Genomic DNA, 25,011 nt, shown 5'->3' on the forward strand with positions numbered 1-25,011 from the left:
GTATATTCTTTCAGATTTCTCTTTCCTTGAATACGTAACTTTGTATTTCTATGTAATTATTTTGGACAGCCTTTACAGTGGTGGATTTGTATCATTGTTTTTCATTTTGTCATTCAGGTAGATGTCAAACATGATATTCTTTTGCTATTTTTATTTTTTATTAAGATTGTAATTTTTTTTCATATCCACCTAGCATAGAACAGGACCTTTTACTTCGGTGGTCTCTTTTTTTTTTTTTGAGAGAGAGAGAGAAATCTTTTTTAAAGCCCTGCCCTTCCCTCCATCCCAAGTCACTGGCAAGGGGCGTGAGACCGCCATGATTGCCTCAGGGTTGTCATGATTCACTTCCTGGTGCTGAGGAGAGACCTAACTCCCTCTAGGAACTGGATACAGTCAGGATTCTGTTAGCAAAGGAGAAGCAGGAGGATGGCTGAGGGGAGGTCGTCATGCTGTATTCCTGGATTGGTTGACCGGTGCTTTGATTATCTTTTAAGATAGAGTGAAGATGCTATGCTTTCAAAATTTTTGTATTATTGAAATAATTCATGAACATTAGTGAAAACTTGGAAAATACAAGGAGGTAGAAGAAAAAGATATCCAGGAGTCCCACCACACAGATAATTATTTTGATATTTCCTTGTAAGTTTTTCTTACCTTTCTTCAGGTCTTTTCTTTTGCATATTTTCATGTCAGTTTGATAATTCTGTGTATGCTTGTAGCAGTCTTTTCATCTAAACTTACAGTAGTCATTTTTTTCATGACTTTTTGTAGTAAACTAGGTGCAATTTTCATGCCTGCATGACTTTCCATGGACTTGGCTAAGTTTCACATTATTTTCTACTTCTGGATATAAAGATTTTTTTTAATCAGAATTATTAGTAATAATGCCATTGTATCTTAATGTATCACATTTTTTCAGTTTTGGGGGTTGTTTTATGGGTTACATTTCCAGAAGTGAAATTGCTGTGTCAAAGTTCATGGACGTTTTTCTGCCAAATTGTTTTCCAGAAGAATTGTCCAATTGCACTGCCAATAGTAATGTTTGCAAGTGGAGCTGTTTTATGTCAATTAATTTGTATCATAAGGAAAAATGGGTCATTGACTTGTTTCCTTTTGGACCCGTAATAGTTGGAACGTCATGCAGAATAAACACTAATTAAAGCTTAAATAACCCTAGTGGTGGAAGTTCAACAGTCTGATGGCAGCTTGTTGCAAATTTTAATAGCCCAAGGGGTTTTGATTTCCTTTTATTTTCTTTTCCCCTCTGGTGTTTTCCTCCCTCCTGGGTTTAAAACATGCTTTCCTGGCTGTGGTTAAGCCTTAGTACTTCTTGTTCTGTCTTTGTTGATTAATGAGCATAATTGACCCCTGTTGTCTCTATTATACGAGCCACAGCAATTTGTTTTTATGTAACAGTTATTTTCTGAGCTGTCACAAAAATGCCTTACAAAGCGAGCTCATTATCAGCCTGAGGAGAAGAATTTTAAGTGATGAAGCGAATAAAGGTCCCTAAGAGAAGGAGGACGCAAAGTTGAAGCTATTCAAATATTGAAGGAAAGGAGAGAGTTCTGGGGACAGAATAATGGCTTGTTGCTTAGGTACCCAGCAAGACTTGGATATATCCTGAAATTATTAGATTAAAAGTGGCTCCCCATAGAGAATCTTGGAGACTGGATGTAGAAAGATTGAATATAGGTCCAAGAAACCGTGAGCCTGGCATTTATGGAGTGGGTTGAAAATCCATTGGAAGTTGGTGGTTATGAATGTGATAGAAAATCCAGCTAAATGTCTATCTGTATAGGGTGTAGAGGTGACCCCTAAGTTGGAAAGTTTTATCTGAACAGATACTGACCATACAGAATACCTAAATTTGATATTATTTCAGAAAATGGTTGGCTGTTCATTGTATCGGTTTTTTCCTATTTCTCCCCTTCCCCCATGATCTTGATAAGATTTTCCTTTGCTCACAAACTAACTCAGGAGGTAGCAGAGGTCCAGGGAAGAGATATGTAAGAGAACGAGGTCTTGACCTTAACAAAGCCAGTTAGCCGTGGGCCTAAACAACCAGGGTCCTTCTGTTGCAGGATTCAGCTTGTTTCCAGCTGTTCACTTGAGAGCTCTTCTAGGGAATGTCTTGTTATATATCCTCTCTTCATTCAACCTGTCACACTTTTCCCCTAGGAGAAGAGAAGGGAATTAACCGCAGAGGGAAGGGAAATAATCCTAAATAGCAATAGTAATTAGTAATAGTGGCTCTGAATCTTGAAATGCAGCAGCTTGAGGAGAGTTTGAAGCGCTTTTCTTTCTTTTGTGGATTAGTAGATAGGGAAAGCTAGGTACAGAAGACTTAATTTATTTTGACCTTGGTTCATCCAAGTCCTGGTAGAACTGGGTCCTTCATCTAGTTCTCCTTTCTGGTTCAGTATTTTCATACAGTGAGGTGACTTCTCACCAGTTTGAGGTGTCTTTCGGTGAATTCTTCTGTTCTTATATATTAACGCAAGGATTTGCTCCAAAACAGTTACAGAGAAAGTACTCGAAGTGGACGATTACGTTAATTGTAAAGAAACTCTCAGTGCCTTGATTAAGACACATTTGCTTTGTTTGCAAATGTTCAGGAGAAAGTTGGTTTGGTTGCTTCCAGAGACCTCTGGTGCCAGAGCCCTCTGGCTGGAGGGACAGCTCTGGACAGAGGGTCTGGGGGGAAGGGAATGTGGAAGAACGTGCAGAACCTCTTCAAAACCAGCTAGAAAGATTACACAGCATCTCAGGACTCTGAGACGTCTTATCTCCTCATTGGAAAGTAGTGAGGAGCTGTCACTCTTTACAGGGACGTCTCAGGAGCAAGTTGGGGGGGGTGTCCTCTGTCACTGATGGTCAGCAAGGGAGGGGGGAGGGGGGAGGGTCAGTCCCTGGGCCAGGAAGACAACTGCCTTCTTGGTTAACCTCCACCCCCATCTTTTAAAGAATTGAGTAAATTGAGCTTACTTAATGAAAAGGATACTATTTTGTACAAGTGGAGGTAGGAAGCAAACAGTATCTTGAATTTCTTCAATATATGGAATTTCCATAGTCTTTCTGCAAGTGTGGATTTAGTAACAGAATTCCCCATGTTAAGTGAATTTGCAGGTGTAGAATTTATGATGATACAGGGCAAAGAAATCAGGGGCTTGGCTTAAAAATATACTTAAGAAATCCCTTATAGATTTATTTTACATATACTTAAACCAGTGAAGAGAGAACTGTAAGTGATGATTATGGGGACATTTTGCACAGTTTCAGGTAATCCTGATTGGTACCGTATTTTTTGGTTCCATTCCCTTCCTTTGTTCACAGGAAATGCAAATGACACATTAAGAGGTATTTTCCTACCTAGGTTCAGCCATACACTCAACTCCTTTCTTGTTTTATGTTTTAAACTTCTCCCATGTCTTGTCTTGGCGGTCACGATAGATCGATATATATTGTATAATTATGTACCTCTTCCCCCACCCCCAAATGAAATGAATAAAGAAAGAAAGAAAAAAACCATGTTAAAGTCAGTACCTATGAATAGTTGGTTCTCAAACTCCCCCAGTATCTCAAATGTGCCCCCAAAACTTCATCCGGAGAGGCCCACCTTCCCCAGTTCTCATTTTCCATCCTCCTCCGTGATTCAATTCTAAGGCAAGGTTTATTCCTCCCTGACTTCCATATCTTTGGAGGATTTCCCGCTAGAATCTCAAATCCTTTTTTGCCATTTGTCTTACCTTCTGTTACTCTTTAAAAAGTATTCTCCTCTAGTGTTGTTTTCCAATAAAATCTCACGGTTTCCACGAAGATGTCGAGATGTACGTTCACCTGAACTCAGAATTGATATGAAGGCACGTGTTGTTGTGTATTTCTGCCACGTGCCTTGTGCACGTGTGCTCTGTGGGATGCTCTGTCTCATCTGTTCTCCCCCAGAGCGGATCTATGCCCCGGCATGCGCTGACGGGGGTAAATTCCCCCCTTCTTCACCTGGTTTCAAGCACCGAATTATGATAATGATGGTACACCCTGCCTCTATTTAGTACTTTACACTGTCTACGAAAAATTCAATATGTTGTCACACATGAGAAAGGGCTTCACCTTTTGGGGACGGGGCCTATACTTGCCGCCCTTATTACTTTAAATTCCCGACACACCCTGGCGCTGTTCATCGGTCTGAGATGCGGCTTGGTTAATGCGTTTTATCTGCATTTTCTCACGCACAGGTTACTCTGGCCAGGACTTCGACTGGGCAGATTATCACAAGCAGCATGGGACAGAAGAAGCGCCTCCCTTCTGCTTCAGAAACGTAAGAAGCCTGGTTCTTGCTCTGCCTTTTCTCATAAATGTTGTCCACCTTGAGTTGTATAGGTTGCTTTTTATTTATTGAACAAGATGAGGTTAGAGTGCTACCCTGTACCATGGGATCCTAAGCCTTTTATCAGTTTTGAAAAGCCCTGCTTTCCGTTTTTGTGTCAATTAGGGCAACGCTGGGCTGTAGTGACAGATTGACTACTAAGCATGTCGTAAGTTTCTCTCTCACCTGTGGACGGTCTAGCTTGTTCCTGATGAGCAGGTGGTTCTTCTTGCGCTGAGCCTTGGTCTAGGTCTGTGCTCGGCTTCGTCATCTGAATCTAGCGAGCAGATAGGAAAAGAGAACCAGGAGAAGAGGACCCTAGTGCTAGACACTGTAGCTTGATATTGACACATATTACATCCTACTTCTGTCACCTTCTGTCATTGAGAACTAGTCACTCAGCTACACCACGCCATGAGTGAGACTGGGCAGTGTGCCCTGGCTGGGGTCTCCCCCCGCCTTGAGCCTGTACTCTGGCAGGAGGAGGACAGAGTTTGGTGGACGGCCAGCCACCAGGGCCACCATTAGCTGTGCACTTGCTATGGAGTGTGATATTGACAAGTTCATTGAATGGGAGATTCTCTGCTCCTGAGGTATATTCTTAAAATATGTTCCTAAATTTTTTATTGGATTGAAGTAATAACATGCTCACCCAACAGTCTTCTGCTTCTTCTTCAAATACAGCTTATTGGCACAGAGGCACATAAAATAACTCCGCGTGTGTGTGTGTGTGTTCCAACATGTGTGTACTTGCTTATTTATAGGAGTTTGTTGTATAAAATAGTTTACAAATTATTCATGTAAACTTTATCAACCGGAGGAACTAAAAAGGGATGTGAATTATCATCTTCGTTTGGAGAGTGAGGCAGAGATGTATAGCCTCGTATGTTTAACATGCATTTAGTTATGAGAGTTAATTTTTTATGCTAAGAAAAAAGATGCAGTCCTCTGGTTGGAGACTCCAGATACTACAGTGCAATGTGCTCCCACATCAAAGAATTGTTTTCTGGCATGTGCGCCTAGAGCTGCTGATTCATTGCTGCCCCACCAATAATTTTTACTCCAGGGATTCAGTTGGCAACGCTTTCTGATGGGAAGAGCTGGCTTAATAGAGAGAAGCTCAACACTGAGCATAAATCATGATCAGATTTTGGAGAATTAAGTAGGTTGGTAACGAGGTCAGCTTGTGCTCATAAATACGGAAACACGTCAGTGGCAGGGTTAGAAATCAGGGCTCCTTACGTGATTGAATGAACATCTACTGGAGGACATTGCCTTTCACAAAGGTAGCTTTTCTGAAGTGTTGAAAGAGCTGTATGAAGGGTGTGAGGTGGTGTGGAGACAGCTGTGTGACCTGCCACCACAGCAGCTGGTTAGCTCTTAAGGCATATTAAGTCCAGTGGAGTCTTACTACACTTCGAACGTGTTGACATCACTTGTCATGGAATCTGCTGGCCTCATTGCCTTTTTTTTTTTTTTGCGGTACGCGGGTTTGCGGTACGCGGGCCTCTCACTGCTGTGGCCTCTCACGTTGCGGAGCACAGGCTCCGGACGCACAGGCTCAGCGGCCATGGCTCATGGGCCCAGCCGCTCCGCGGCATGTGGGATCCTCCCGGACCGGGGCACGAACCCGTGTCCCCCCGCATCGGCAGGCGGACTCTCAACCACTGCGCCACCAGGGAAGCCCCTCATTGCCTTTTATTTGTGATTGTGGAAACTCTTCATTGCATCCTCAAACCGCTTTGAGGTTGTGCTTTCTTCCAGACGGGAGATCGTCCGTCCCTAACTCTTTAGCCTTGGGAAGAAACTCCTCACATCTCCCCCTTGTTCTGGATTTAGGGAGTTATTTCTTCTGTGACAGCGTGGTTCCCCCAAGGTGTCTTTTTATCTGTCCCCTGCTCCCATCAGCCAGCCGTTGTCCAAATGGATCTTTATAGTGGAGCCAGGAGCCGTATCCCCAGGTGGCCTCTGAGCTTTCAGGATTCAGCTACCAAGATGAAATCTGTATTAATTAAAATGCCGGCGTATTCATTAGAAATGCACTTGTTACAGAGATGCCCCCCTTTGTTTCTTGCTGTCCGTTTATTTAATCGACGGGATTGTTATCTGCCTGGTGGCACGTGCATTGCATTACTGGTACTTTTCTGGATGATGTTAACAGGCTACAAGTGCTCTTTAATGGAATGTTTATCATGAATCATTTTTTAATCACACATCTCGTGTGTACCAGAGGAGGGGTAGTGTGGAAGTGGATGCATGGAAGACGTTTCCCTGGGGATGTTTAACAATCCGAGGCTGTTCTGAGATGGACTGACACAGGCAAATGCTTAGTAAAATAAACTCAAAGGTAACAGTTTTGCTATTGATCCTTTATAAATTACCTTCAGGCAGTGAGTTGAAATGAAAATAGGTTACAGGGTTGTAGCTTTCCCTTATTAAGTAGGATAAAATGCATTTTAACTTACTTAGAGGCTTTTCAGGCAGTGTATCGAGTCATGTCATCAAAAAGAAACTCAATACCTAATATGCATGAATGAGGCCAGACGACTTGCAGAGAAACAGCCAACCTAGAATTCCTTTGATTTCGATTTCTGAAGAAACATAAAGGAAAGGAGCATATTGGTTTCTCAGCATAACATTGGATAATTTTGTTCTGGTAACATAAAAATATAATTGCATTTTCAACTTAACTTCTATAAAAAGACATGGAAATGTGAATTACCTTGGTTTCTTTCCATGAGTCATATAAAGATGTAATCTCTCTTACTTACAGGAACCTGTGTATCTCAGTTTATGTATTTCAAAGTAGATACATTTATATAGTATTGCAATGCCTGATAAAAAAATGTATAGTAGTGGGTAATTTTGGAAAATTTCATATTTATTTTTAAAGTGTTAGGAGTCAGTTTTGCTTCTAGTATTGGCTGAGTAAGCTCATACTGAATTGATCCCCCTGCAGATAGCAACTATAAATTCTGGGCAGAATACCAAAACTAGTACCTGAGAGACATGGAAAATGAACAAAAGCAGAAGGATTCTAGAGGGGAACAGATGCTTGGGAGAAAGTAGTAGCAGGAGTGGTCACCCATTTTTTACAGACTTTTGGCTTAAGGTCAGCCACAGTTGACAACATAGGGGATAATGAAAACAGTGATATAAAATTCAAGGTCTTTCTGGCCTGATGAACCAGTTAACAGAATTTGGGCAACCACAGCTACTGGAAAGTGAGGGGAGAGGCAGGAGGGGAGACCACAAATCCAGTGTATAAACTCTGCCTAAATCTTTAACTGATCCCTGAACCATGTATGTGCCAGGAACACTCCCAAGAAGCCTTGCTAAGGATGAAAGAACGGAACTGAGATGTGAGCTGCTTCTCCAGAGGCAGAGTGTGTAGTTTGAGTCCAGCCAAGTCAATTGCTTGCTAAAACAGAAAAATCAACGCCCTTGGGAGGAATATAACACAATCCAGAGTCTCTGTGATATATATTTAAAACATCCAGGTTTCAATCCAGAGTTGCTCAATGCATGAAGAAATAGGAAAATCAGACTCATTCTCAGTAGAACAGATAAATCAACACAGACCAAATCCAACATGACCCAGATGTTGAAATTAGCAGACAAGTATTTTAAAGCCCCTATTACAACTAAGCTCCGTGGTGTAAAGCGGTGGTTCTCACAGTGCAGTCTTTGCACCAGCAGCTTCAGCATCTCCTGGGAACTTGTTGGAAATACAGATTTGCTGACCTCACCTCAGATCAACTGAATCACAGACTTTGGGGTGAGACTTAGCAGGCTATGTTTTTAAAAAGCTCTCTAGATAATTCTGATACACTCTAAAGTTTCAAACCATTGATGTAAAGGAAAATATTCTTGTAATGAATAAAAAGATAGGAAGTGCCAGAACAGAAGTAGAGAGCATAAAAAAGAGAAATTTTAGAACTAAAAAATACAATATCCAAGATAAGCAAATTCATTGGAAGGGCTTAAAAGCAGAATAGAGACGACAGAGCAAAGAGTTCATGACCTTGAAAATAGAAATTATACTATCTGAAGAACAGAGAGGAAAAAAATGATTGGAAGGAAGGGAGGGAAAGATGAATAGAATCCCAGGGATCTGAGCAACCATATCATGTGTACTCGGTGACTCAGAAGATGTGGCCACAGAGATTGTGGAAGAAGAAAATAGCTGAAGAAGCAATGACTCCAAATTTACCAGAGTAGCTGAAAGATCTAAATTAATGGGTTCAGGAAACTCAGCGAATAAGCAACACAGATACAAAGAAACACAACCTAGTCAAATTGCTGATAACCAAACATAAAGAGGAAAATCTTCAAAGCATCAAGAGAAAAATGATACATTCCTTATACAGGAACAGCAATTTAAATAACAACAAACGTCTCATCAGAAACAATGGAGACTAAGAGATGGTGAATTAATAATGTCTTTAGAATGCTAAAAGAAGAAAACTGTAGTTCTATATCCAGTGAAAATACACTTCCGGAATGAAGATAAAAAGACATTTCATCCAAGAAGATCGTACAAGTGGACAGACACGTGAAAAAGTGCTGAACCTCACTGGTTACAGAGAAAATGCAAGTTAAAAGCACAATGAGATACCACTAGACCTACCTATTAGAAAGGCTCAAATTTGAAAAACTGGCAATACCACGTGCCGGTGAGGATGTTTAGCAACTGAAACTCCGTACACTGCTGGTGGGAGTGCAAAATGACATACTGGAAAATAATTTGGCAGTTTCTTAGAAATGTGCATTTACCATATGGTCCAGCAATCCTTCCGTTTCTAGAGAAATGAGAACTTAGTGTTAGAGGCTGAATTTTGTCCCCCCAAAATTCATGTGTTACGGCCCTAATTCTCAGTATCTCAAAATGGGACTGTACTTAAGAGTGTCTAGAGAAGTTATTAAGGTAAAATGAGGTCACATGGGTAGGCCTTTCTCCAACATGACTGGTGTCCCTGTAAGAAAAGGAGATTAGGACATAGGCCACACACATGGAGGAAAGACCATGTAAAGACACAGGGAGAAGATGGCCGTCTTCAAGCCAAGGAGAGAGGCCTCAGAAGAAATTAACCCTGCTCACAGCTTGATCTTGGATTTGCAGCCTCCAGAACCATGAGACAATACATTTCTGTTGTTTAAGTTGCCCAACCCACGGTGTTGGCTGTGGCAGCCTGAGCAGCTTAATATACTTATGCTCACACAAAAACTTGTCTTTGAATGTCCATAGTGGCTTTATTCACAATTACCAAAACCTGGAAACAACTCAGCTGTCCTTCAGCTGGTAAATGGATAGATAAATCATGGTGCATCTGTAGAAACCACTCAGCAGTAAAGTAGAATGAGGTACCCATCCGTGTGATAGCCTGACACTCTCAGATGCACTTAGCTTAGTGAAAAAAGCCAGACTGACAAGGCTAAGTAGGGTAGGATTCCACTTAGATGGTATTATAGAAAAAGTGGAATTACGGGAACAGAAAGCAGATCAGTGTTCCAGGAGTTGGGGGTCTGGGAGGGATTGATCACCGAAGGACCAGTGCAAGGGCATTTTGGGGGTGACAGCACCCTCTGTGTCTTGATGGTGGTTATGGCTACATGATTGTGTGCATTCATCTGACAGCCCTGCTTTCCTAGAACAGCACACCAAAAAGTGAATTTCCCTCTGTGAATTTTTAAAAATGAATTTTAAAAGTAAAGAAAAATAAACAGAGAACAAGGGGAAAATAGAGACCATTTCAGATAAAAGAAAACTGGGAATTCATCACGAGCAGACCTCGCACCAAAGGAAAAGCTAGAGGACAGACATCCTGCTGAAGGAGACGATCCCCGGTGGAGGTCGCCATCTCCTTTCACCCTCAGATACGCCCGGGAGGACGTGAGTGAGGCGCACAGGGACGTGGGAGGAGTGATCGGTACCGTAGTGATTCCGAGGTTGGAAGGACGCACATGGAACTAGGAAGCCAGAGCGGATTCACCCTCGCGCTCTTTCAGCAGATATTGTTAGGCACCTGCTGTGTGCCCAGCGTAGTTCTCATTTCTGGGAAACAAGCGGAAGGGTGTGTGGTTCTTTCCTCATGGATGGTGGGGAAAGACTAAGCAGGTGCGCTCACCTGTCTTATCAATAAATCTGTGCGTGCGCGTGTGCGTGTGCGTGCGCTGTGTGGTTCTTTCCTCATGGATGGTGGGGAAAGACTAAGCAGGTGCGCTCACCTGTCTGTCTTATCAATAAATCTGTGCGTGCGCGTGTGCGTGCGCGTGCGCGTGTATACATTTCTGCCGTGCCAGCTGGCCACTCTCTGGCTTCGCGTTATCTGGCTGTGGTATCTTCTGGCTCAGCGTCAGTTCTATTTCTCTTTCAGACGTCATTCAGCCGGGGCTTCACACCGAACATGAAACTTGAAGCTGTGAACCCCAGGAATCCGGGAGAACTCTGCGTGGCCTCCGTCATTGCTGTGAAGGGGAGGCTGATGTGGCTTCACCTGGAAGGTACGCACAGTTCATAATCGTTCTGAATTCAGGGTCCACCTGGAGAGGGCAGGGTGCAGATGATGTCAGCACTGCTCAGACGTGCCCCTTTTGCTTTCCTTTTATTTCAGCTGTCTTAAATTATTCAGCGTTCTTAAATAAGTGAAACTAATCACATATGAATTTGTTCAGAGGCTCTCATCTTAACTAATAATTTCATGAAATGAGACTCGCGCAATAATTATGTTTGGAGCACAGTGGTCTTTGTACATCTCTGATTATAAAAGCTAATGTCACAATTAAATTAATATGGGTCACTAAAACTTGGTATTTGAGGTCTTGGTTATTAAGAGGATAAAATTATATGTTTGCATTTTACTGTGAATCATACCCTTTACTTTGGTTTCTTTCGTAGATGTTTAATTTTTCCTTAAAGTAGTAACTGGACGTGACTTTCTCCCCAAATATATAATAAACAGAATTTAGGCTTGTTTGTTTAATGGTGTTTAAACTGTTCTTCATAGCTGCATTTTATTTCTAATCGTCCAGATAATTCACAGAACCATGCACTTTGTAAGCAGAACCTCGATCAGATTGTGGGCTTAGATAGGAGACTTTTTCAGATGTTATATTTCCAATGAGGAAGAATTAAAATGAATTTGCTCTCTAAGGTTGTGTCATCTTTCTGTGATTTAAAATTCTTTGCGTCTTTTGTTTGTTTGTTAGTTGTTCGATTGTTTTTTCAGTTTCACAGCACTTGGTAGTTATTTCAAATGAATATGGAAAAGGAATAAGATGCTGTAGATGACAAATGAAGCGCTGTTAGCTTTCCTAGTCCAAATTTTAAATTTTATGACATGGTCAACCACCACTGGAATAGAAAGTTTGGAAGGTCATAGAATTGGTGCCAGTATCTTTATCCTCTTTCGTCAGTAAACAAGTCTAAAAAAGCACTGAAGGTTCTTTGATAGGCCTACCGTCTAATAAATATTACAGTCCAAGAGATTGGGAGGGGCAGAGAACAGTGATTTTAGCTGAAAGTCCAGTGTGTTGTTAATTCCCAGAAAATAGTTTAAAACATAACTATGGTTTAGGATTTCAAAATCAATCTGAAACAAAAGGAAATCCTCACAATGTTGGTAGCTAAGTAGATTTTCAAGTAGAATGGCCTCGAGTTGGAATTAGCCAAAATGTAGACACAGGTGTCATGGTGATATTTCTGTAGCTACTGGAGTAGGACATGAACTTACTTTCATTACTGCATATAAAGTTGAATCAACTGCTCTTGGAAAAACAAGATCCCTTCGGTGATTTTGAATCCCTAAATTGAACTTGCTACCTAATACTGTGCTAAGCCTAATATTATGAGAGATTAGAGTCTTGTTTACATGATTAATTTGAAAACAAAAGTGGTAAAGTTCAAGGCCCATGTTTCATCACTATTATTTAGCACATGGCGGTTAAAATTCTTTGGCAGTCATAATTTATTTAGCAGTTTGTACTTCCAAAGTGCTTTTAAGCTGTTAATTACCTAACAGAGAGAGCAGTAAGAGTGTCCTGATTTTTATAGATGGAGAAAGTAGCTAAGCCATTAACATGTGCCTGAGGTTCAGTTTCATTGCTCTTGACATCTTTGTTGCTTAATTCAACATACCCTGCAACTTCCCAATTCTTAAAAAGAATGATGAGCAATGTCTAGTGTATATTTAACATTTTTGACAGTCTTGCTTTTTCTTTGGTTATAAACTTCTGGTTTTATAGCAGAGAAATGTAAATCAGCTCATGTCAGCTCTTTTTCTTATTCTCTGGGGTGCTTTCACTGGGAGTAATGAAAATGAGTTAGCATGAGGAAGCAGGTCAGAAAATTGATTGTGCATTTTTCCAGACCTTACATATTAAAAAAATTCAAAAATAAAATCTGTTGAATATTGTTTACCTGATGCTGTTGGTCAACATTATGCATTTGCCTCATCAGTTAAAGTTAAAATTCATTCAGTCTGCTGATCTTTCTTGAATTTGGGATTTTGGGGGGAGTTCTGTTTTGATTTTTGGCCCTTCCTGGGCACTGACCTTTTAAAGTGACAGCAAGCTTAATGGCACTTACTTCTCATCGTCTCCAAGTCTTATGTATTTAGTGTTTTCTTTCCTCAGTCCTGGGGACAAAATGTTCGAGATTCACTCCAGTCACTTTGGGGCAGTTAAATTATTTTTATGATGATGGTGATTCTTATTATAGACCGTTTATATGACACTTAATTTATAATGTACTTCATACCAATTTGTTAGTTATTTTTATGTAATAAATTGATTTGAAATATTTTCAACACATGGCTAATTGACTACGTTTAGTAATTTAAATGATCATTTTAATTTAGTATTTGACTTCTTTTTTTTTTTTTTGCGGTACGCGGGCCTCTCACTGCTGTGCCCTACGGGCCCAGCCGCTCCGCGGCATGTGGGATCCTCCCGGACCGGGGCACGAACCCGTGTCCCCCGCATCGGCAGGCGGACTCTCAACCACTGCGCCACCAGGGAAGCCCCTAACTTCTTTTAAAGTCAGATAGTTCTTTAAGGGCCTCTAAGGGAGCTGATGTTGAAGAGGAAGCGATAAATACGTGAGATCAGTGTAATATTATTTTGGGTGCGTATTTGGAAAGAATGTCAAGTTCTCAAAAACCACTGACAGCGAGCCAGGGCCGTTTCTGATGATGGGGTTTTGGTGTTTGGGAAAGGACGTTGTGATGTTTTCTCTTATGTTAATTTTCTGCTCTAGGTTATCATCTCTACAGTTACGAGCATGTATTCCTATTCTACGAATTACGTTCCGTTTTAATACCTCTCGTGTCGTAGCCCCACACCCTGGCTCACACCCTGGTACATCTGCATCTCACAATCCAAGTCACGTTACACTCATTGGTGATCATTTTCTTTCGGGACGAATAGGGTGCGGGTGTTCTCTTCACTCTCAAAGTGCATTAATTCACGAAGAGGGTTGACATCTTTGCGTTGCCTTCCTTGGTTTCTCTTGTCTCTGTTATTAGTAATACTATTTTCCTCCCGTTTCAAAGAGGTGTGATACGTATTCCCTTTATTCCCCAATATTAGGTATTTCAGCCTTTTAGCTGAGGCAGAAAATTCCTTTTATGTCATAAAAAGTATCACAACCTGCAGGCTTCATTTCCACTAGGTTGTTTAGCTCTTTCATTGTTGCCACTACAGGAATTTTTATAGAGCGCTTAGAACATGAGCAGCAAATCCTGGTTTTGACGTTGGGAGGCCTGTTAAAAATGAAAAGAGGAGGGCGTTCTGGGATGGCGTTTTTGCACTTTGAACGTGGGGAAGGAATGATGGCCCTCCCGTCATTTGTTTCCTGGGGCTTTCCCTTCCAGTTGGTTAAAAACAAACATACAGAGAACAAAAAAAGGAAGATGACCCAGAGGTCATCAGGTCTGTGGAGGAGTACCAAAATGTAAGTTCAGGGAGCTTAACTCAAACCATCAACTTAGGTTATTACTAGCATCTCATGATCTTTACTTTTTGCTGCCCTCCGAAACAAAATTTAGAGAAAATAAAAATTTTCTACAGTCAATACTAGCACAACATAGTGTATAAATTTCAATCTTTGGGTCTGAGCTGTGTATCACTTTGGATGGTAGCTTTTTGAGGAGCCGTATCCTTCCACTGTGAACTTCACATCCCCATTGACAAGGACTGAATGTGCAGGGACGTGGCACCCCTGACTTCCGCAGGAGATGACCTTCGCGAGCCACACGTGGGCTCTTTAAGTAGACTTTCAGCGTAGGTGTTTAAACACCAGCGACAATTCAAGGACGGATGTGATCTCTCTCCTTTTCCCTCTTCAGAAACGCGTACACTCTGCAACTGTCCAGTGGCATTTCTGATGTATCTGATTTGCTCCCAGCTTCTTGGCTGCGGGGAGGTGGATCTCTTGGCACTTTGTACTCTGCTGGTTTCCTCTGCTTGCTTTCAGTTGCATTCGCCTTTCAAGGTTGGAAGGCAGCAAGCAGTTTGCAGGGACCATGTCCTCGTCTCCTTCACCTGATGCTACAGCGTCCTAAGCCAGCTTCCAACTCTGTTATTAGGAGTGCTGGTGTAAGGGTGTAGACCTTTCACTTTTGATGCGTGGACTCTCCCAGAACCCTCTCTTTTTGCCCTTGTCTTTCCCATGTACTCGTTGGTCATCTGGTGTTTCCTTCCCTCATATGGGGAGGTCGGAACTCTTCAACATCCTTTATTTCCCCGGTTCCCATTCAGCCTCCTCTTCCTCTGTGACTCAAGCAGCAGTTCTGTGCTGACGTGTCCAGATGCCCAGCGCTCTCAGCAAACACGTTCAGAACTCCCGTTTCCAGCTACCTGCAGAGCGTCTCCCCGGGGACGTTGGCGTTTCCCAACCGGAGGCCACTGTTGTAACCCCTGTGTTTGCTCTTCTCGACTTTCCCATCTCACCCAGAGGCATCATGAGTCTACCCAAGTTAGACACCAAAAAGTCATCCTCTTGTCTTTGACAGGCCTACTGTCTAATAAATATGATAGTCCAAGAGATTGGGAGGGGCAGAGAACAGGGATTTTAGCTGCAAGTCCAGTGTGGTGTTAATTCCCAGAAAATAGTTTAAAACATAACTATGGTTTAGGATTTCAAAATTCATCTGAAATAAAAGGAAACCCTCAAAAAGTTGGTAGCTTAGTAGATTTTCAGAATCTACTAAGCCCCCATGACCAGTAGTGACTCCAGGCCCCCCCGCCCCCATCTCATGTGTCCTCTCCCTGCCACACTCTGGTTCCAAGTCTCCATCCCTTCCTCTTAGGATGTCAGTAGTCTCTCAACTGCTTTCTCTCCCATCCTCATAGAGCAGTAAGGCTTAGCTCTGTATAATACAGCCCCTGCCTTCTTCTAAGTGTTCAACGAGTCTGTATTTCTCACGGAGCAAAGACTCAAATTGTATAACTCAGCATTCAGCCACCCACTCCCGACATGCACATCTGCTTCCTAGATGTGTGATCTTGAGTACTTGGTGAGTTTAGACTCTCCTTTTTCTTCGTGCAGTTCCATAAAATGTAGGGTAACGGATTCTGCCTCATAGGATGGTTATGGGTGAAGTCCTATCTATAAAGTGCTCGAGTTGTGCTGGGTGCATCCTAGCTAGGAACTGGAGGAGGTTGATAAGCAGAAAGAAGGCAGCACCCTTCCATTTCAGCCTCCCCGCCTGGAGCCTGTGCACCAGCAGAGCGGACCCCTCGTGTCTATAAACATCTGCACTCTTTGCCTGTTATCACACAGCGCGATGTTTGTATGAGAGTTCACGTGCGCTCTGCTTGCTAAAGGCTTGCTGAATAGATACGAGGAATAAATAAAATCGGTGTCTCTTAACGAGAAAGCGATTTAAGATACGAGCAGCCCCCTAAGAACTGCTGTTTGGCTAACCGAGTTTTGAGACAGTGAGGTGTTTTATACTTGTAAGCTAAAATTCAAAAACTCCTTGGTCAGTTTTTTTTCCGTGTGTGCTTGGTTCAGTTCCAGTAAACTACCTTCTGCGTCATAACACACGGAAGTCCTATGAAAGTGCAGATTCCTGGGGCTGCTGCAGACCCATGACTTCCGGGTCCTGGGAGCAGGGTCTGGGAATCTCCATTTTCATGTCACCCTCCCCGGATGATTCTTCTGCACGGAGAGTTTGTAAAGGCCTCGAGGAGATCAAATGGGCAAAGAAACTCAGGTGACTCAACCTCTTCTGTCTAGGAGACCAGGTGCAGAAAACTGCTCTTTAAGCCTTTTCTGTAATTTGTGATAAAGTCAGGTGGTTAATAGCATTTTGCAGAGACCTGCAAGGATGAAACAAGGGAAAATGCAAATGTGAAAGTAATTATATTTCAAGCCAGTGTGGGTGGTTTTTAAATCTTTAAAAAGAGGTATGGGCTACAGGAGACATTTTGGGGAGAAGCTGCTTTAGCAGATAGGGGTATATATGGGAGCAGGACCTGTATTCTTGCACAGTTAAGGGACGTGGCCCAGGAGTGGGTGCTGTCTTTGAACAGGCTTTGAAGACTCCCAATCAGTTACACAGGTTCTGAGTGGTCAGCGACAGCCCTGGCTCTGGCTTTCTTAAGCAAAATGGGAATGTGGGGGAAGGCTTTTGATGGGAGGCTGGAGGGGGGAATCTCCTCTCCAGAGGGCTTTGCAACAGGAACCAAAGGAAAGTTTGGGCTTTCAAGCTGCCGTTGTGCTGAGTGTGACTTCTGACTGACCACGTTTTCCTCACGAGCCCGCCTCGAATGCTTTCTTAGGCTCTGGAGCTAGATTGCTTAGGTTCGAACCTTAGATCCCCCACCTCTTACCGGCCGGTTGATCTTTTCCTGACCCTCAGTTTACTCATCTGTAAAATGGGGATGAAAACCATCCGATCTCTTCGGGTCGTGAGGATGAAACGCTTAGAAAAGTATCTGGTCCAGAGTAAGTGCTGTAAGAGTTTGCCATTCTGTGGATGGATCTCTCCCTCCACTCACGCATTTAGTCCCGTTTCTGTTGTTTTCCTTCCGATGGCTTCCTATCACATGTCGATCTTGCCAGCCACAGTTTTGCTGTCTCTTGATTCCTTAGGAATTTATTCCAGAGCTGACAAGGGATCTCTGAGATCTTGTTCTGGGACGCCCCCCCCTCCCCGCCACCGTCTGCAGATGGAGGGCCCAGGATGGATGGCGGGTGGGGTTTCCAGCACCCAGTTCTTGCTTTTCTTTCTTCCAGTGCTTTACCTTTTCATCGCACACTCGAGCCCATCACAACTCAGTGTGGCCTTTAACTCTTGATGAGGGCGCAGGACGAGTCCCTCAAGCCCTCTCGCCTTTCTTCCTGTGCTGGCTCTCACCTGAGATGCAGGGGTCATTCGGATTCTATTAGTATAGTCAGTGAACATCATGTACTTCCTCCGTGGTTGCTCCTAGCCTCTGCCCTCACAGCCCTCCTGCCTCTGGTCCCACCAGCATCTCCACTGGGCTCGCCCAGGCTCATTCCCTTCCATAACTGGCTGGGAATGAAGCAGTTACTACTGTGAGGGGTGTGATTGGATTGTGTTCCTAGGAAGATTCTTTAGCATCATCACAGCCATCCTCTTCTTTCATCCTGATGTTCCCAATAGAAGGGGCTACCGATTCTATCACAGTGCCCTGCATCCTCTGCTGGGGGAAGCTGTGATACAGTCTCTGCAGACAGAAGGGCAAGAGGCACTTTGTGGAAGTGGGTGGGTTGCACCGGTCTGAGGACAGAGTCTCAGGATATCGCAAATTGCAAAACCATTTTACGGTTCCAGAGTGATTTCTCCAACTTTATATGCTGGTACATGGGCCCTGTGAGTATGGAAAGTCTTTCTCCTGTAGCGGTGAAATGACATCATAGTTTAATTTCCTTTTAAGGTAACCTGTCCTCCCTTGATCCGACCTCTGTGGCCATACCGTATGAGAGCCTCCTTTCTTCTCTGAATAGCTTTGTCGTGTGGTTGTCATTGTGATGATGGCGAGGTTGTAGTTGTAAGATAGGTAATTCATTCACAAGGGCTGAAAATACATAAAGTATCTTTGGTCATATTGTCTCCCCCCAACTCCTGTCCCTCAGGCCCTTTCCCAGCAGACACCCACTGAATTAGGATTTTTCATTTCTTCCAGGTTTATCTCATGCACATATAAGTACGTTATTTTCCCCTTTAAAGCAGATGGTAGCATACTAAATATACACAGCGTTCCGTGCCCTGCTTTTCTTTCACTCAAATATACATCTTTATGTATAAATATATAAAGAGGTTTCTCATTCTTTTTTATAGCAGCAGGATGGATATTCCATTATAGGAATGTACCGTAACTTATTCAAGTATGGCCACGTAGATGGGAATTTAGGCTTCCCGATGGTTTTTGAGATGAAGGTTTTGGGTAAGAATGAATAAGTAGAATCCATGACTTGATGCAGCTGAAACAAAGTCAGAGATGGAGTATGGCCTTGTGTTGTTCATCGGACATTGTTGTGTAAAATGATAAAGAATATTGCAGAGGCCCTTAGCGGAGTATCTCTCTTCGCATAGGTAGTTTTGGCCACCCTAGAATAAGCAAGAAGGAGCACTGGCAACATTTTAATGACTTATTTTGTAAGCTGCTGAGTCTCTAATCTTGGGAAATAATGGGTTATGTTTTAAAAAATTATTGTGAGTCCAGCCAGATATTTCTAGATTCATAAGATTGATAAAAGGAAATAAAAAATTAGTACTCATCATTCAGAAGAGAATTGGAAAAGTTTCAGGTTCACAGATACTTTCCTGGATGATAAATACCCCACTTTTCCATCAGTTATTATTTAAGAGATGCCTTAATGGGCCAGATTTTGGGGGTGGAAGGAAGGCAGGACTGTAACTTTTTTTTTTTTTTTTTTTTTTTTTTGGGCGGGGCCTCTCACTGCTGTGGCCTCTCCCATCGCGGAGCACAGGCTCCGGACGCGCAGGCTCAGCGGCCGTGGCTCACGGGCCCAGCCGCTCCGCGGCACGTGGGATCTTCCCGGACCGGGGCACGAACCCGCGTCCCCCGCATCGGCAGGCGGACTCTCAACCACTGCGCCACCAGGGAAGCCCAGGACTGTAACTTTCTTGAGAACAAGGTTGCTGACACATTTGTAGCTCCTAAGTGTTTGTTTAATTGAATGGAAAGCATGATCAAAGAATATTAAAAGTATGGTAAAGACGGCCTTAGAAATATATGAATGTATATATTGTTACAGAAATGTATACGTTAAAGCATTAGTATGAACTAGCAGAACGCTGGAAGATAGAAATAATTCAGGAAGGGATAAGTTATAAAGTTCACTTTATGCTCCCGGGTTTTTTTGGGGTTTTTGTGTGTGTGTGTGTGTGTGTGTGTGTGTGTGGAGGAGATTTCTAGATGTCAGGGTCGAAGTAACTTTAGAAGTTTGAAATACCTCTGATGATGTCGTCGGGTGTTTGGTTCAAATTGGACGCGCAGGCTCAGCGGCCATGGCACACGGGCCCAGCCGCTCCGCGGCACGTGGGATCTTCCCGGACCGAGGCACGAACCCGCGTCCCCTGCATCGGCAGGCGGACTCCCAACCACTGCGCCACCAGGGAAGCCCCCTATGCTCCCTTTTGAAGTACTACTTTGACCTTGAAAATCTTTTTTGTACCTAAACAGAAATCTGGAGATACAAATGTATCTAGTAGATGAATTCAACCTGTTAGCAAAATTGCTGAGTAGCTAAGAAATATGCTCTCTCTTTGTGTTTTTGTGAGTCTGAAGCTGAGGATGTGCCTTGTGAATTGGGAAAGAGCCTGGTGACCCTCTTCTTTGGCCCCTCTGCAGAATCCAGCACCCTTCTCGACAAGACAAATCACTTCCACATTTGAAGCTACTTGGAGAGTTTCTTTACCTTTTGCGTGTTTTGGACGTCTTCTTGTTTATTTGATGACTTCTTTGGCAAATAGGTTAAATATTGTCTGAGTCATATAATACGAGACAGAAATGCTTTCTTTCAGTCAACTGTGTTGGAAAATAAGCCCTACGAACCTCCTTGCGTTCTTGTAACTTATATATCCTTCAAATTATAGGAGAATTCAGTGAGAAGGAAGTTAGGATTGATAATCACAGTAATGACTTTTCTCTGAGAACAAATCAAAAGTTCAGCGTGACTAATGTTGATGATGATACGTATGTATAAGTATCCACTGCCAGAGTGTTCAGGGCACTTTGTCTACACCAAAATAACATTTTAGCTCTAAACTGGGTACCTACCTTTATCAAATGACGTGCTCTAGGAGCCAGCGTAGCAAAAATGGTTAGGACATTTTGTGTTTGCTGGTATTGAGCTTCAGGAAGTTATGTTTTGAGGGGGATGCCGTTCCAAATTCATCAAATAACGTGTGATGGAGTTTCTACAGTGTTACTTTCGTCTCGATGGGCAGTGAAGAAACCAGAGCACAGCAAGATGAAATGGTTAGAGCCAGGGAGTCATTCTATTAATAGAGCTCTTTCTTATCTTTTGATTCTTAGTTCAAGAGTGTCTCCCCTCAAAGTGCGTTTTTAAAGAACTGTTGATTCAGTGTAGGAGTAGTCCTTCTTTTCACTAGTTTGCTGGGTTCTAAATTTACTCTCTTAGTAAGCAGAGTTCCTTGGAACCTTTGCTCATATTACATCCAGATCTTTTCTCTCTTTTCAGCTGTGATGCTGATTTATCACAGGCATCATTATGATCATGAAACAGGAGGTGATACGTAGGCAGATCCCCACTAAAGAGACATTCCTGTATAAGTGATTTTTGTGTGAAATGGCAAAAGTGTGCAGACTGCAAACTGAGTTCAGAATAAGTGACTTCCATCACCGGATAAACGAACACGTTCCCTAGGAAATTGTGCTTTGATAATCACTACTTATAACTAGTGTTACTGAGCCCTACTAGTTCCTTTTAACGGGAGCATTTAACTTTCACTGGTTGAAGGTTGACCTCTGCTTGGTGTTGGGTGAAGAAGTCTTGTTGCTTCCACTCCACAAGCTGGACCACCTTCCTTAATTTCAAAGCGGTTCTTAGGAAAGAAGGGCGCTTGTTCCTTCTAGCCTTTCTGGCTTAGATGCCAATTGTCCCCAGATTCCTTCCTCTTCCTCCCATTTTCAGGGGGAAGTAGCTCTCCTTTCCGGACCCCCACTTCATTCCTTGTACTCCTGCTATTTTACATTTCAGGCATTTGTATCTGTTGCCAAGATACTGTCGGCTTTGTGTTTAACATTCCGAGGAATGTCTTCCTCCATCTCAGGGGTGCCCTGTATTTTCCCTCCTTCTTCTGTGTCTCTGTTGGTGAAACCTGTTTGCACCTGCTGTCTTGACTCCTTGCAGGCCTGCAGAGTCCGGCTCCAGAGTTCATTGTTGACGTTGAATCCATGGACATCTTCCCCGTGGGCTGGTGTGAAGCCAACTCCTACCCTCTGACCACACCGCACAAGACAGTCTGTAAGTATCGCCCTGCTCGGAGCCCAACTGGGTCACATCTGGGGCTTGGGTGAATCACCAGGCAGTTTGGTAAAGATAGTTAGTGGAGCCAAATTGTAAAAATCAGAAAAGGTTGTTGATTTCACACAGAGCACCAGTACTTTAGTCTCATTTATCCTTTAAATGTCTGCGTGAGATGACTATTCGGAAGCATTTCCCTGGTTGACAAACTAAGTCACGTGATGAGGCCGAGAGAGGATCTGGAATCTTCACTCTCCATTTTGTGTACAATTCATGATCTTGATTAGAAAAAAGTTAAGCTAATACATTTGTATGATCATATCTGAGAAAGAACTACTTTTCCTCATGAGGTTTACCCCAAAATAATCATAATTGGTCCCAGTAATTTACTGACATAGATGTAAACACTGAACTACTCTGAACACTAACTAAACCAGTGAGATTTCAACTGGACTTTGAAAAGTGCATGGTATCACATCTTCTGATCACAAAAATGCCAAATTTAAACAATAATAGTAATTAAACAACACAGCATCACACACACACACACACACCCCACTTAAATACATACAAGTGTGTGTTTTAACATATATTATTGTAGGTCATTTTCCTGAAATGGTAACCATTTAAAAATCTTCAAACCTAATCAATCTCGGCATTCATTACTCCCCCCTAATGGGTAACGGAAGTATTATTTTAAAATGTGAGTCCTTCAAGATAAGGGGCTTTAATTTTTTGTGAAATATATTATATTTCTGATGTTTTCTTTATTAATTTATATGCTAGCTGACTTCTTTGTAGCATCCTACCATAAGGTTCACTTACGTAGATGCTCAGAACTTTGCCATAAAGAGAGTTCCGTCCCATAGTCGGCTTCCTGTTCCCTGATGTCAACAGATTTTGAAGGACACTTAAGAGACCTACTACATATTCCTTACGAGTTGGATGGGGCATTATCCGTGTGAATCAAAGTAGGGGGCCCAGGTTATAGACAGAGGCGGATTTTAAGGGATTCTTCTGTACCCCATACTGCACACTGAATCTGATCCAATAGCAGTGACATCACTGTCCCTCACTTTAAAATATTTCTAAAAATTTGAGCGTAGAATAATTATTTCATTCGCAAGGGCATTCTTTTTCTTTTTCTTTTATTCTCACTTAAAATGACGCGGTTCCTTGGCTCTCAGCCTCCACAGCCACTGGGCAGGTTCTCCCCAGGTTCTCCGGGTTTGGCCCCGATTCCCTGTGCCTGGTTGTGCCTCAGACAGAAATCTGTGCCCTGATCCTCTTCCTCCTTCCTTCACATGGATTTGGGAGGCGACGAGCGTTCTGAGTTTTGAGTTTTTCTGGGTGAAATCCCACGGGGTTAAGATGACCGTAATGATGTTTCCTCTCTGTTTCGCACTTCGTTTCCCGGTCTGTTGTGTGTGGCTTCTCATCAAAACATCACACAATTCAGGCATCTCACCCTAATTAGCAAAGACTGAGTTAGGCAAGTTAGCCTACACTCATTTTTCACTTTAGAGATCACAGAGTTCGTAGTTTTTCCTAGTAATCACAGGCAGACCTCTTGTCACAGATACTGCGTTTTTTTACAAATTGAAGGTTTGAGGCAACCCTGCATCAAGCAAGGCTATGACGCCCCTTTTCCGACAGCATTTGTTCACTTCGTGTCTCTGTGTCGCGTTTTGGTAATTCTTGCAATATTGCTAACTTTTTCTTTATTATTGTATTTGTTGTGGTGATCTGTGATCAGTGACCTCTGATGTTACTACTACGACTCACTGAACCTCAGATGATAGTTAGCATTTTTTAGCAATAAAGTATTTTTTAACTAAGGTATGTACATTGTTTTTTTAGACATAATGTTATTACACACTTAGTACACTACAGTATAGTGTAAACATAACTTTTATATTCACTGGGAAACAAAAAAGTTCCTGTGACTCTTTTATTGCGATATTCACCCTGTTGGGGTGGTCCGGAACTGAACCCACAATATCTCTGAGGTCTGCCTGTACTGGAATCGGATACTAAATAAAATCAAGAATAGATGAAATTTGAGTCACTATTTCTCTTATTTATTTTTGTTTTCGTCTTGTTTCTCACACGTACATTTTGCTTTGAAGAGGCAAAGTCTAAATGAATCTGCCCAACTCTGACAGCTTTAGAAGTTCTGTTAGAATTAATTTTTGCTAATGTTGGAAGATGCAGGCTTATCTATGCCCAAATTTATCTATGCCAGAAGCTCTGGTCTGTCTTTGTGAAGGTGACTCTAACCAGTTATAAATGTAAACTGGAAATGTTCTTAACCCCAAGTTTATTATTGGCTGGTTTATGTCACTATTTGACAGACGTATGTGTTTGCTAGGCACCAATTCTCCTTTTAATGATAAAAAGTTGTAGTTTATAAACATGCCTCTAATCCTAATTTGGGAGGATGCTGCTATGGTAAAATTTTTTGACATCACATTTTCTGTAGGGGAAAAAGTCATCTGGGTAATCATGCTTATACCAGTCCATCTTACCAGCTGTGTTCCTGGGAGGTCTGATATGTGTGCTCTTTTTCTTTTTATTAGAAGCACATTTTAGAATAAAGTAGCCAGTGTAGTGATAAAGTTACATGTACTAAATTCTATTTAGATATCATTTCTGAAAAGTCAAAGTCTATTTTATGCTAGAAGAAATTAAGATAGAATTGTGGCCTGAATGAAATAACTTTTCAGTTTTTAAATTGTTATTTTAAAACAGACAGTTGTATACCTACCGAGCCATTTTAAAAAAATGCTTCTTCCTAGCTAGCTATCAAAGCTGCTTTTCTTTTTTTCCCTTTTTGCCTGTTTTACAGCACAAAAGAAGAGAAAGATCGCAGTTGTGCAACCAGAAAAACAGTAAGTTTGTTTTTTCACAAAAACTCCGTGGTAAAGTCTGACGTGTCTTTCAAGAGGATCGGAAACGGGGCTGTTTTCGTTAGAGAGCTAGTCAACACCTAGCACAGTAGTAGAGGGGACAGTAACACATAGCTTCTGTTATTTATTGTGCATCTATTATGTGCAGGACACAGGTCTTGCTTCTAAAGCAGTTTCTTCTCCAGATCGTAACTTCTCACTTTCCTCCCAGCTCAGCCGACCTGAAGGATGCCCAGTGTCCTGCACTG

The 25,011-nt window shown here is 42.3% G+C and overlaps 1 protein-coding gene across 1 annotated transcript in view; it reads left to right on the plus strand.

The window, feature by feature from the left end:
* SFMBT2 (Scm like with four mbt domains 2) overlaps positions 1 to 25,011 on the plus strand; it is a 216,486-nt gene that overhangs the window by 163,657 nt on the left and 27,818 nt on the right. Inside the window, 4 exon segments of the mRNA XM_007126577.4 lie at positions 4,236 to 4,318; positions 10,744 to 10,870; positions 21,741 to 21,854; positions 24,703 to 24,745. Coding sequence (XP_007126639.3) covers positions 4,236 to 4,318; positions 10,744 to 10,870; positions 21,741 to 21,854; positions 24,703 to 24,745 — 367 coding nt within the window.

The sequence above is a fragment of the Physeter macrocephalus genome, chromosome 11, assembly GCF_002837175.3.
Source record: "Physeter macrocephalus isolate SW-GA chromosome 11, ASM283717v5, whole genome shotgun sequence".
NCBI lineage: Eukaryota > Metazoa > Chordata > Mammalia > Artiodactyla > Physeteridae > Physeter > Physeter macrocephalus.